The sequence below is a fragment of the Salvia splendens genome, chromosome 6 (genome assembly GCF_004379255.2).
Source record: "Salvia splendens isolate huo1 chromosome 6, SspV2, whole genome shotgun sequence".
NCBI lineage: Eukaryota > Viridiplantae > Streptophyta > Magnoliopsida > Lamiales > Lamiaceae > Salvia > Salvia splendens.
The window spans coordinates 9,645,161-9,658,598 of NC_056037.1; the positions used below are offsets into that span (position 1 = coordinate 9,645,161).

A 13,438-nucleotide genomic window follows, 5' to 3' on the forward strand; every position below is an offset into this window, starting at 1 on the left:
AGTTGATATAATCTACTTGTAGTTGACATTTCAAAATGAGTGGCTGAAAATGCATCTCAATTCTCAATTAAGCTAAAAAATCTCAACCTAACAAGACCCTATATATATATATATATATAACCCTAGGATTGTGATCAAGATAGAACCATTCTTAAACGTAGAACAAATGCCAAACGGAGGTCGTTAGATCTTTTAATCCAATGGTGTTGATTTGCACAACAACTTCCCATTACAACCAAAACTATTGTTAATGGGTGAATGCAGATAAGTGAAAAAATAAAGCATGCATGGACTCTTCTTCGTTTCATTCATTTTTCCATCAACATGTGAGTTTTTTCACATGTTGAGTCCGGAATGTCGTGAAAACATAGTCTAATATGTATGATTTTTAATCTTGACCGTCATTTTTTCCTAATCCAATGAATAAAATATGTAGAGTTCTAGGTTCTACACTTAAGAATGGTTCTATCTTTAACGCAATCCTATATATATATATATACATGGGCGGACCCATGTAGAAATAGGGTAGGGCTAAAGCCCTTAATAAAAATATTTTTTAAACTATTTTCTTTTATAAATTTTTAAAATTTATTCAAATTTAATGTAAATTATTATATAAAAGCCCTTATAAATGATCTAAAACACCAAAAATATAACTTTAGAACAAAATTTAGAAATCACAGCCCCCAATCATATTTTTTTCTGCGTCCGCCCCTGTATATATATAGTCGCGATGAAATTGAAATACGAGTACATGATAAATATAAATAACTAAAAGAGGAGGCTCCTCTCGGTGCGGCCGCGCCTGGAGGAGGCGGTGGCTCTAGAGTGAGCGCGTTCGACAATGACGAACCTGCAGACGGGGCATTTCCCCTGGGTCTTGACCCAGGGAACGATGCATTCCTCATGAAACATGTGGTTGCAAGGAGTGATTGTCACGAACTGCTTTGTCTCGAAATCGTCGAGGCAGACGGCGCACCTTTTGCCTTCGTCGTCGCTGGTGGCAGCCGCGGCGGACTTGTTGCCCAATCTCTTGATTATGTTGTATATGTGGGGGCTGTAGAGCTGCTTCCTCAGCTTGTTCACTGCCTGCTTCTGCTCTTCTGGGCTCAGCTTCGACTCCTCCTCCGCGGATGACCGCGTGTTCCACGGCTGGTGGTACGCCGCCGGATACGAGTCCTCCATGAGGTGGACGGGATGAGGGGCTGCCGGTGGAGGGAAACTGCATCAACCACCAACTATGTTTTATTACTACATATATACCACGTTTTATAACAATCAAATGAAATTTAACACAATAATAACTGAATTTCAAACTCTTTTATAATTCATGTGTTTTAGAATTTTTCTGAATTCTCATAGAATAAACAGTCATGAGATGATCAGTTTAAATAAAACCGATCCGGTTCAGTTCAAAATTTAGGATATTATCATTATGTTATATGCTAGTAGTACTACAATTTATGTAAATATCTTTGTTCAATTTTAAATGTATGTTCAAATTTATTTAATTATTTAGACACCTATAAATGAGGAGAAATCCAAAAGTTGGTTGATTTCCAGATAATTAGAATTAATGAAATATAACAAACACGTAAAATTAATCCGAATCACCTCGCGAAACCATGATCATGGCCTCCATTGAATCTCTCCTCAACTAACAGCCATGGATTTCTTGTTCCTGCTCTAGGATTCTGAACTCAAGCAAAAAAAAAATTAAGGTAAAAAAGCTATATAAAATTGATAGCCTCTACAAAACTGATGGTTTTTTTAAAAATCTTTGATGATTTAAGGAACAAACCAGAGATCTGATCGGAGGAAGCAGGCCGGATCGATTAACAGGAAGATATATCCAGTACTCCTGTCCGAACGGCCAACTTTCGGGAGGTCGGAAGCTTCCACTCATGGTGTTGGTTTCTTACTGTGGTTGAATATGAAATGGATTAGTTTAAGTTCGAGCTTTGAGGTGATAAAGAATTCCTATTTAGAGAGGCTGTGGAATTTTATCTTGATTTTTCGTGTCGTCGACATATCATTTTGTGCAGTGCGAGTTGAGATGCCCTTTTCTGGAGATAAGAAGATTCATCGCTCAAAATCAAAGCAAGGAATTTGATTCTGCCAAAATATAGGCTTCAAAACTACAGTTATTTGAGAAAGCCTTTTCCTTTCCTCCAATTTCGTACTACTATTTTGTTTTACTATGAGCCAAGCCATAATTTGAGCCTTGAGGATATGATTCTTCTTACATCTTAGTTGCATCAACTGTCCCTTTTATCCAACTGAATCGTGTCCGTTAAAAACTTTAACAGACGTTTACTTTAGACGACATGTTAGACTAACAACATACACAATAACATAAACAAAAAAGTTCAAAACTGTTCCAATTAAACAGAAGAGAAAAGGATGATGCAGAGAGTTTCACATTGCAGATTATGAACTCCAGAAAATCTGCTTGTTTTCAATGGTGAAGAAACTAAAACCTACAAATTTGAGAAGGAAAGTTGAATATTTAAAACCGAGGCGCACCAAAAGGTCTAGCGCCTAAAAAACTATAATTCCACCGGTTTCAGACCTGCAAGTCAATAGCAATATGGTCGATATCACAATAGAAAAGAGTGACATCAGAACCGTGTATAGAGTGAAGTATTATACCTTGTGGTTAAAACAAGGCCTGTTGGCGTATCCATGGAAAAGTTTATAGAGCATAAGTCATCTGCTCATTGTCGAAGACAGATAGAAGTTCCAGAATATGGATGAGATCGACATAAAAGCAACACGCGCTTGAAGAGGAACCACCCTGTAAGTTTTGCACATCGTTTCAATAGTTAACAGCTTCACTTATGAGGGAACACGCTAATTCAGTAATGCTTACAAAGTAGAAAAAAATATAAGTCAAAATGGAAAGGTTTGCACACACGAACAACTTGCTTTTAAAAATATAAGTAAATGACTTTTTTTTTTAATTTCTTTTTTCAATTCTCAGAAGATCAAAAAAAATCCTTCACCCCTGTAACTCTTTTGTTCTGATATAGGTAACTGCAAACGCTATCCGTGGAGGCGAGAACAAAAACATACCCGAAATTCAGTATACTGACAGGAATCCAGAACTTAAAACCTGCATGGAAAAAATGTCAAAATTAGACATGTAAGATCATAAGAAATGTAGATCATGAGTGGACACTAAGTTAGAAAAAAGGATTACACCTGTAAGTAGGGTAGGGAGGGCATCGTTCTTGTATTTATCGGGAAGTTCAGAGAGTTTCCCTAGCCATAAATTATTCCACGCAAAAATAACACCAATTACAGTCGGACCTAGCACAACTTGATTCAACACGACCTGAAAAGGGAGCCAGAAGAGATATTTTGTAGATCATGTACCAAGATGTGTGCTCTTGAGAAGTAAGAAGGCCGCAGATGAAGGTACCTTGGCCGTCAGGTTCTGAACATTTTTCTGTGGCATAAATTGATCAAGGAGTTGGTACCATGCATATGAACCAGGACCATAGAGCAGAAATCCATATGAAGACATCCGGAGGGCTCGGATATAGTCGTGTTCAGAGGAAAGTGTGGTTATGATATCCTGCGAGAGCGAGTTAGGTTCATATCAGAGACTGAAACACCTTATAAACTTAGTGCATTTGTTTATCGTGTTAATGACAACAGCAAATAGCAACTAATAACATTAAGTCCCGACAATCTGGAGCCAAATGAGCGAGCTACAGAAGGGTAAAGTGATTGGAGTCATGTGCTAGAGTCTTTAATCATTAGCAGAAATTAGTAAAATTCCTAAGACATACTCCCTCCGTCCCACAAGAATATGCACTCTTTCCTTGTTAGTCCGTCCCACAAGAATATGCACTTTCCAATTTTAGAAACTCTTTTCTCTCTTATGAGGTGGGACCCATTCGCCACTAACAATACTTTAATTACTTTTTCCCTTTACCTCCCTTTTATTTTCACAATTTTGCATTAAAATCCGTGCCGTCCCCAAAGCGCATATCCTTTGGAGACGGAGGGAGTAGTATAAATGAAACTAGACTTGAAATTCACGACGAAGAATATCAGTGTGCACTACAGAACTTGCTTCATGCACACACTGACACATAACTATACAGAACAAGGCAGTTACCACGTATGCTCAACTATGTTATGCATCAATATGTACAAACCTAGGGCAATGAATTGTAGGATGAATCATTATCTGAGATGCCTCAATTATATCTAACCTGTTCTCTTTCTAATCAAAGTTCTTCTATTCATTAGATACAAATAGAATCCTCAAATCTGTACAAACTGGTTCATTAGAAAAGCACCACAAAACATGATCGTTGTTAAAATTTAAATGAGAAAATCCCATTCATAATGGGATGTGAGATATCCTAACTCCATATCCATAATATACAACCATTTCTGATGTATGGATAACAATTAGACAAGAATAAGAGATAAGTCGCAGCAAACTTAGTGAAAGTCGCTGATCTCGTATCTCTGCCAAAACCATAGAGAGACGAGGATCAATAAACATTAAAGCGGCACGAGATTAAGATAAACATGTCACAGATATGCATACTGTGTGTGTATCTGTGTGAAGCAACTCTAACAAATAAATGAAAACAGTTGTGATCCACATTAAGCCTCTGATTAACATACACTAACTTAGCATCAAACATCAAACTTCTGTTCGGCTAAAATGTAAACACAATCACTTATTGAACTTCTTAATTGAACAAAAACTAGCAAAACCAACGCAAACGGGAAGTATAAAAAGAGACATGTTTATGCACTCAAAGATTCAATTTTTACCCAAATACTCCAATCAATCACTCGAGAGTAAATTAACATCAACCAAAACTCTCTCTAACCTTGATATCTCCAGAATTGGCGAGAGTGCCCTTGTTTCTGACCCAGCGGTGGCGGAGCTGGGCAATGGTGTCTCCGGTCAAGCAAAGGACGGAGCTGGTGGCGGCCTGCTGGAGCGGGAACTGGTAACCACCGGCAGCGGCGGAGTCTAGTGAATTGGAAGGCTTCGATTCTCGTTTATTGTTAGCGTCTCTTTTCTTATTACTCCGCCGGCGAAAATTATGGTGAAATGGACCCATTCCCCATATGCCGCCATTCCCAGCCGCGCCCAAATACCCCATTTTTGCAGCGACGCCACAGATTCAAGAAGCTGAAATTATACCCTTTATATTTTCATTTCATGTGGTTGGTGCTACAGCATTTCTTTCTTGCGACAAGAATTCGATATTTTCTACTGTAATTAAATTATTTGACTTTTGAATTTTATGGTGTTTGGTAAGCCTATTGGTTAAGAGTAGTCATAATAAAAAAAATTACTAGTAAGAGTACATATATTTGACTTTTGAATTTTAGGGTGTTTGGTAAGCCTATTGGTTAAGAGTAGTCATAATAAAAAAAATTACTAGTAAGAGTACATATTACTCCATATGGAGTAATTCGTAGGGTCCATAAAATTTTTAATCGGCTAAATCCACCGCACTTGATGTTAACCCATTCAGATGGTCGGACTATTTGGATACGAGCTATTTGTATTATAAATATCGTATTCAAAACTCATCATAAATTAATCGAGCCAAAAAGATTTCAAATTATTTCACTACTTTTGTAACTTCATGTTTCTTGATTCTTTCTATAAAATAAATACACACAAATAAAGATAAATGTTCAAAATTTATACAACAATATATTGATTTAACAAACATCGATGATTATTTTTATAGTTTATTAAAACATAATGCAGATTATACAAACATGTAATCTGCAAAAGTACTACTAGTACTTTGGCTATTTCATCAACTTGGATCATGCTTCTAGAATTTGGTAACATTTAAATCAGGATGTATTGATATGATAATCTTCACGCCAGAAAAATAATTATAGCCTATATGTAGTTCGTAAAAAATATTAATAGCCTACATTTAATAGCATGCTCGTCTCTGTTTAGTTCATAAGTGTTGAATTAGTAAGCAACTCTCTAGTTTACAATTAGCATAACAAAGATGAAAACATTTGCATAAAATTTAGATATTTGAATTGTCCGAAATAACATTATGATTGAAGCATTGAATCATTTGTAAAAAAATTTTAGGAAAATAAAAAATAGTTGCAAGTAAGGCCAGGCCAACCTACCAATTTAGCCTATGGGTTCCGGGTTAGCCATACTATACACATTTTTAGCCGAATTTTTTTTGCAATACATGTTTACTACAAAAAATGAAATAAATAAACAGTAATACTATAATTATTTTACCAAGTAAATGGTAATGTCGTAATGATATAATTTTATTGGGCTAATATACAAAAAGCCCAATAACCACTCCTTAAACAAGTTATATTTGCAACTTTGTACTCTAAGCCAAAAATTTGAAACAAAATTAAGGATAACAGTTTCCACGTTAGGATATAATTTTATCATAACTTTGACATTTTTCTCAATTGTTACAATGGGAAGTTGCTTGGTGCGGGCGTGTGGCAGCTGCTAAGAATTGCTCAGTGGGGGAGTTGCTTGGTGCGAGAGCTGCTCGGGGATGCTCAAGCCGAGTGTAACGTAACATTAACACCAGGGAAGTAGAATTCACTTAGGGTGTGTTTGGAATATGAAATTGGAATTGGAGGCTCCAATTCCAATTCCATTGTCTGGTATCACAAAAATGTATAGAATTGGAATCTATACAAATATAAAGTGCTAGTTTTTTGGCATGCCTTGTGGCACTGATTTGGGCGGGAAAATGAAGTCTCATTTTGTTTTGTTTTTTTTTCTTATTTCATGCATTTTTGTTTCTATTTTTGCGCTCAATATAAAAACAATTTATGATTCCAATGTTTGTATTCTGTTAGTAGTATTTTTCTTTTTTTATCTATAGGTTTCATTGGTTTGTGTAGTTAAACCTATTCTATTACAAATAAAGAGATATTATAGAAAATTACATATATACATATTTTTGAATAGGAATTGAGATACATAATTACACTAGGATGCAGTGCAATTCCAATCCTGAACACACATGAAAAATATATTAGCTTTCATACATATATAACATGAACCATATCAAAAAATAATATAGCTTCATTTTCACAACTAAAATATGAATTGGCATTTAGGTAGCTGAATTTGTATAAGCATAATATGAACAACCTAATATGAACATGATGTACATATGAATTTTTAAAGTCATCTAGAGATATTGCAAATATGATATGCATATGTAAAAGTCATACATGAAATCCATACAAGTTTGTTTATCATATAGCAAAGATTAAAATAGGAAAGAGAGGATGAGTAGTATGTCAACATTGAATAGAAAACATCAACAAAGTTAATTAGGAGTAGTTTGGAAGTCATCTAGAGTAATAGCAAATCTGAAATGTTTGATCAAAAGTCATATACGAAGTATGCAAACTTGATTATCATGTAGCATTAAGAGAAATTGCAAACACGGAATGAGGACTATATCAACAATCTATGAAAAACTTTATCTAAATTAATGAATAATGTTATTGGATTTGATGAGGAGAATCATGTATGAAAGTACCTGTAGAGTATGCCTTTTTATTCTGATATTGTAATGGTTTTATGTTTATAATGTATTGATCATAGGTCAGTTATGTTGCATCTATACTTTTATTATTCATTCATGTGCAACTAATAAAAAGAAAAGAAGTTCATATCTCTTATAGAATTAGATGGATTGAGAATCCAAAGTAGCACTTTATTGGCCATTGGACTGTTGCATAGATGTCAGTGCTAATTTTAAATATGCAATCTTGAACTTCTCTTTGTAGAGTAATAAATTAGATTGATACTTTTTTCTTGGAAAAATGATGTTATTAGTTGTTATAATTCTTTTTTTGTCTTGCAAATGTTTTGGAAGATTTATCCTGCAAATGAAGTCATTTGTGTATTAGTATTTGAATAGCAAAAGAATGTAGTGATTAATGGTTTTTAAAACCATCTAAAGTTGAATTTGAATTGTGTAGATCTGAAACAGTGTAGTAATAAAGAAGTATAGTACCTATTCTGATTGAAGAGTGTTGATATTATTCTGGATAATACTTTTCTTGGTTCTTTAAAAGTATTTGGTATTTAAATCCTACAAATAAAATCATATGTTGTTAAGTATGTTAATGTAAAAATGATTTATATGGTAAAGTATAATCTATAAAATGAAGTTACCTTTTCGAAGTAGTGCTTTCTTCATCTTCTGTTATCTACTTTGTAGAGTATAGAAGCAAAAAGGTTCAAGCGTGGATCAACAATTGTGTCTTCTTGCTGTAATGATTGCATCCTTTATTCTCCCTCATTCTCCATAAGATGTATTTGGTATCCTTTCTTCTTCCTCTTATTTCTGACATATTATGGTGTTATCTTGCCGATTTGAAGAGGTTTATAGGCTTGCAACCTCTAGATGTCTTCTTTTGTATTGGTTGCAGCTATAGTTCCCTCTCCTCTATCTTGAAAATGAGAGGCGGCTGTTATCTCATTAGGTTTTCTTCTATTTACTGTTGATACTCCTGCAAAACAGGGTTGATATTAATAGGGAAACACAATGTATTACTCATTTATTATGGCTATCAGGGGGCCCAATTAATGGGCTCTATATTTAATACAAAATGCATAAAAATTCATAATATTTATATTCCTGTGTAACAATCCTAATAAATAACCTATATAAGAATAGTAGCATGGTTTTATTATTCGTTGTATAATATTTTTTTAGTTAATTCTTTGTTCTATCCGTTATTTTCTATTATTTGTTATATGAAAGGTCTTACTAATCATTACTTTTGTTTTCCAAAGCTGATTTGTTTATATTCAGCAGTGATTTTGCAAACATACTTCTATAAATACCATCTTCTACTTCTTCTTTGCTCACCCTGCAACATATTTCAGACCATCATAAACTTCCATTATTTCTGATTCTTTCTTTTTCTTTCTCAGTTGCAAATCCTTTTATAGTTGAAATAATTCTGTTTATACTCTCTGGATACTCTCTGATGTATCAGCATGTTAGTTTCTATTAGTGTAATTCTTCTATACATTCCTCTAATTTCATTATTAAATGGATCTTCTATGTTATAAGCAAGTATCTTCGTTAAGTGGAGTTTTAGTGTACCTTCCATGTTTAACTATCTGCAAGCATCTGCAGTTTAGATCAGTTGCAAAACCATTTTATAGTTGAAATATTTTAGTTTATACTCTCTGGATACTCTCTGATTTTTCTATAGATTCCTCTAATTTCATCATTAGATGGATCTTCTATGCTATGTGCAGTTATCTTCATTAAGTGGAGCTTTAGTGTACCTTACATGTTTATACACCACAGAATCAGTTGTATTAGAGAGTTGATTAGATTACTTGTTTGGGAGCTTTCTTCTTTCCAGCACTTCTTAGATGTCATTGTTCATTATTATTGAACTGCTCATGTTGTGGAATCATGAGTATCTGCAAAAAAAGTTATTTATAATGTGCCTATTATTGCAAATCTTATTTATTACATAATAGCTCTTAATATTTGGTAGTATTTTTAGTTTAGTTTATTGAAAATGACCTCTGTTGTAGTATCATGTTCTACTTTACATCTCCTGCCTCTTTTTGAATCTTTTGAACCTGCATTAGATTAGAGTTATTAATAATTTAGCTATATGACTAATTTAGATAAATGTAAATGTTACTAAAATCTAGTTGGTTGTTTTCTGACAGTTTCCTGTTGAAGTATGGCTCCCTATGTTATCTTGGTGCAAAATCTTCATACTGCCATCACAAACTCTGTCATAAAAGTCCGTTGTGTTCGTGTCTTTGGAGGTCTTCCTGAAGACAACAAAAATATCAATTCTGAATGTGTTCTTCATGATTCAAAGGTATACATGACTAATAGAATATAAATCTTTAGTTATCTTTAATTAAATTACTTTCTATATCTCTATGTTTCTATTAATTAAAGAGTTACGCATATAATCTTTTATTTATCATATCACACATATCTTTATTGCTTATTTCCTTCATATCCAGGGTACATACATTCAAACAACATTTCCAAAAAAAAGTGCTACAGAATCTGGAACATAAACTTTATGAAGGAGACATTTATTATATGAAAAATTTCTTTGTTAGGGACAACAGTCTCATAAACAAAGCTACTAATCACCTTTATAGACTCATTATGAATTTCAAAACCGAGATGTATGAGGTCAGAGATCCTGGTTTTCCAGCAAATTTCTTTTCATTTAAACCATTTGGTGATATAGCAAGCAATGAGAAAGAAGAGCATACATCATTTTTTGGTATAACATCTATTATATCTTTTGTTTGATACACTTTAGTTTACAATCTTTTGGTTCATTAATGAAGTCTATAACTTGGCAGATATCATTGGTGTTATCACTGCACCTGGAAGAGTTGTGAAGCAAAGTAGATATAGGTTGATTGAATGGAAATAAGTGATGAGCAGTAAGTCTCACTGCTAGATTCTAAATGACCTTTTATTTTTGAGTCTGTTTTTAAACTAATTTTATTTCATTCTCAATAGCCATAATAAGATATTGTGTACAATTTGGGATTCCAATGTGGATTGTTATTTGTCTCAATTGAAAAAGGCTGAAGGGACTGTTCCTATAATCATAGCGTAGTTTTGCAATGCTAATGTTTTGAGAGGTTGTATTTCCATATTATTTATATTCTGTTTGATATTTTGAAACTTTACTTATAATTTTTGTTTGCCATATATTTAGGTGAGATTGGTGTGTCCACTCATTTTCAAGCATCCAAGATCCTAATTAATGCTAATGTGGATGAAGTCAAGGAGTTTAGGCAGAGGTAGTATCTTTTTCAAAGTTTATTTTTCTGTCTAATTGTCTGAATATTATACACCTTTGTAGTGTTTATGCTTTTTATCTTTGAGATTATACTTGGATGTATATTGCTTCTAACAAATGTTAATTCTAATTTTTAGGATTAAAAATGATGATACCTTCATTGCACAAGGGTCAGTGGATCAAACTGGAGTGAAGCATAGTAGGGAGTTTGATGATCTTGATGTCAAGTCTATTAGTGATGTTGTCTGTTTGGAGGTATTGAAGGGTTTAGGTTTAAAAAGTATACATTTATAAATACTGATGAGCTACTCTGTCACCCAATATGTTCACTTTTTAATTGTGTAATAGTTTATTTCTGATGTTGGTAAACATGATGGCTCTTATTGGGTCTTTGGTAAAGTTGAATCAATTGAGCCTCATTTTGGAGAGTGGTACTATCTAGCATGTAAAACCTGTGTTAAGAAAGTTAGAGTGTTGGATGACAAGAAGTTTAGATGTGATTTTTACATCAAGAATTAGGATGTTGCTGTTAAAAGGTATATTTAAGCTTCCTAATTTTTCACTGACTTAGTTGTTGTTTATTATTTAATGCAAGAAGTTAATTAATTTAACCTTCTCTTTCTCTTTCTCTTATTTAGGATCAGGTTTATAGTCAACATTGTTGATGACACAAGTAATGCATCCCTTTTGTTGTGGGATAGAGAAGTTGTTCAACTAATTGGTAAAAGGGTGACTGACTTGATTGAAAGCATTATGGAGATAATAAATGAATGAACTCAAATCTGTGTAATAATTATACATCATAATAATTGGGTTTTATTTTTGTATCATGAGTGGCTATTTCTTTATTACAGAATAATGTTATGGAATATATTCCTAGGAAAATTGAGGAGCTGCTTTTGGGTCAATAGGTGTTATTTAAGGTTCAAAGCAGGAATAGCAAGGAATATTATCGTAGATATCCGTATACGGTTAACAAAATTTGCAACATCTCAGATATAGTTGAGAAGCATGTTCCTCTGAATATTGGATCACACGTTTTCAATTTTGATGTGAAGTTGGCTGATTTACTCTTTGGTGCTGATATTGTAGATGTATTTTTTCAAATATTAAGTTGACCTATTGTTCCATTTTGATTGTAGTGGTTTGTAATTATGTTTTAACCTCCTTTTAGGTGTCTGGTAAGGGCTTTGATTTATCTGTGGTTACTAAGGTAAATGAGATTGAATGGATTGCTGAGGGAAGTGTGAAGAGGTGTTTGGAAGATGAGTTGGAAAGATCAAGAAGAAGATGAAGAAAGTAAATGTGATTGAAGAAGATGATGAGGCTTCTGTCAGCTACAGTCAGGACATCTCTCTTGGTGATTAGTTTTGGAAAAACTTATGAATCTATGTGTTTTTTTATTTCTGCCTCATCTTTTTGAACTTATCATAATCTTCATCTTTGTCTTTTGATTTTATGTAGCACTTTTAAGATGAATGTTATCTGTATTCATGTGTTATGTCTTTTCTTAATGAATTCTTCTTTTGGTTTACTCTTCTGTGTTCATAATTTGATGTTTTTATTGGGTTTTTGCCATGTATCAGATTTATTTAAAAAGAAATTTAAATCTTAGAATAGATAACAGAAAGGGAGTTATGGCTTTGACATTAATTGAGGCTTTGTGTCTTAGTTCTACAGATTAGGAATCTATACTTTGTTTTACAGATTAAGAAGTTATTTAAATCTTAGAATAGATAACAGAAAGGGAGTTATGACTTTGACATTAATTGAAGCTCTGTGTCTAAGTTCTACAGATTAGGAATATATACTTGATTTTTTTTTCAACACGTATAAATTTAGCCTTATGTTTAATTTTCCCTAAGTCTTAACAGCTACATTCATAGAATAATAAAGATACATGCATAGTATATGATCTGGACAATTTCTGCATTAGACTTTTTCAACTTTTACCTTTTCTGATTACATTTAAGTATAAAATGGCGTAAAATCTTCTATAAAATAGCAAATAGGAGTTATGGTTTTGATATTACTAGAAATGTATTTAACTACTACAGATTAGGTATTAGGCTTGGTTTTTTTGTTTAACATCTATAAATTTAGCCTTATTTTTAATTTTAATTTATGCTAAGTCTTCAAAGATGCTCAGTTCAGTGGCTGAATCATAATTTGCAGGGATTACAATATCACAGCAATTCTGTCAGGCAAGGCTTGAAATTATGAAGTTATTTGAGGCTATTCTTCATACATGTATCATTAATTATTAATCCATGAATGGCAGCCTTAGTATACATGCAGATTGAGTCTATAGAACTTTTAAATATATGTAATCCATTTAAGATATCTATTAGACATTCTGTGTTTTAACTTAGTATATGCATTAATAGTTAAAGAGTGGATTAAATCTTCCTTGAAGCAAAACTATGTAATTACTTAGTTTTGATTCCTAACATGCATAATTAGTTAACTGTGATAATAATTATTTCATAGTAATACCTTAAATCAAACATGCCTCTTTCCTCCATAGTCATCTTCTTCAAATTCTACCTAATATGGTGTCTTCCATCATTTATGTACCTATTCAAAGTAAATAACTGTCAGTATG

General features: G+C 33.1%; 2 protein-coding genes and 1 long non-coding RNA gene across 5 annotated transcripts; all 3 read right to left on the reverse strand.

Annotated features, from left to right (window-relative positions):
* Positions 1 to 669: 669 nt before the first annotated feature.
* LOC121808039 (RING finger protein 11-like) lies at positions 670 to 1,943 on the reverse strand. The gene is made up of 3 exons (XM_042208376.1): positions 1,802 to 1,943; positions 1,615 to 1,694; positions 670 to 1,222 (listed from the first exon to the last, which is right to left on the reverse strand). The coding sequence occupies exons 1-3, from the start codon at positions 1,904 to 1,906 to the stop codon at positions 772 to 774; spliced, it is 636 nt and encodes a 211-aa protein (XP_042064310.1). The 5' UTR covers positions 1,907 to 1,943; the 3' UTR covers positions 670 to 771.
* Positions 1,802 to 5,238, reverse strand: LOC121808038 (protein SYM1-like). 3 transcript variants are annotated; one of them, XM_042208375.1, is made up of 6 exons: positions 4,863 to 5,238; positions 3,425 to 3,580; positions 3,205 to 3,337; positions 3,076 to 3,115; positions 2,653 to 2,797; positions 1,802 to 1,921 (listed from the first exon to the last, which is right to left on the reverse strand). In XM_042208375.1, exons 1-5 carry the CDS (start codon positions 5,139 to 5,141, stop codon positions 2,710 to 2,712), a joined length of 696 nt encoding a protein of 231 aa, XP_042064309.1. In that variant the 5' UTR covers positions 5,142 to 5,238; the 3' UTR covers positions 1,802 to 1,921; positions 2,653 to 2,709. The 3 variants fall into 3 exon arrangements, with proteins under 3 accessions (XP_042064309.1, XP_042064308.1, XP_042064307.1); XM_042208374.1 differs by lacking the exon at positions 1,802 to 1,921 and adding an exon at positions 1,934 to 2,066; XM_042208373.1 differs by lacking the exon at positions 1,802 to 1,921 and adding an exon at positions 2,357 to 2,572 and having other exon boundaries at positions 4,863 to 5,236.
* Positions 5,239 to 7,358: 2,120 nt separating this feature from the next.
* Positions 7,359 to 8,315, reverse strand: LOC121808026. Its single transcript, XR_006052091.1, has 3 exons — positions 8,195 to 8,315; positions 8,034 to 8,111; positions 7,359 to 7,899 (listed from the first exon to the last, which is right to left on the reverse strand). It is a non-coding gene; the product is annotated as an uncharacterized LOC121808026 (long non-coding RNA).
* Positions 8,316 to 13,438: the final 5,123 nt, after the last annotated feature.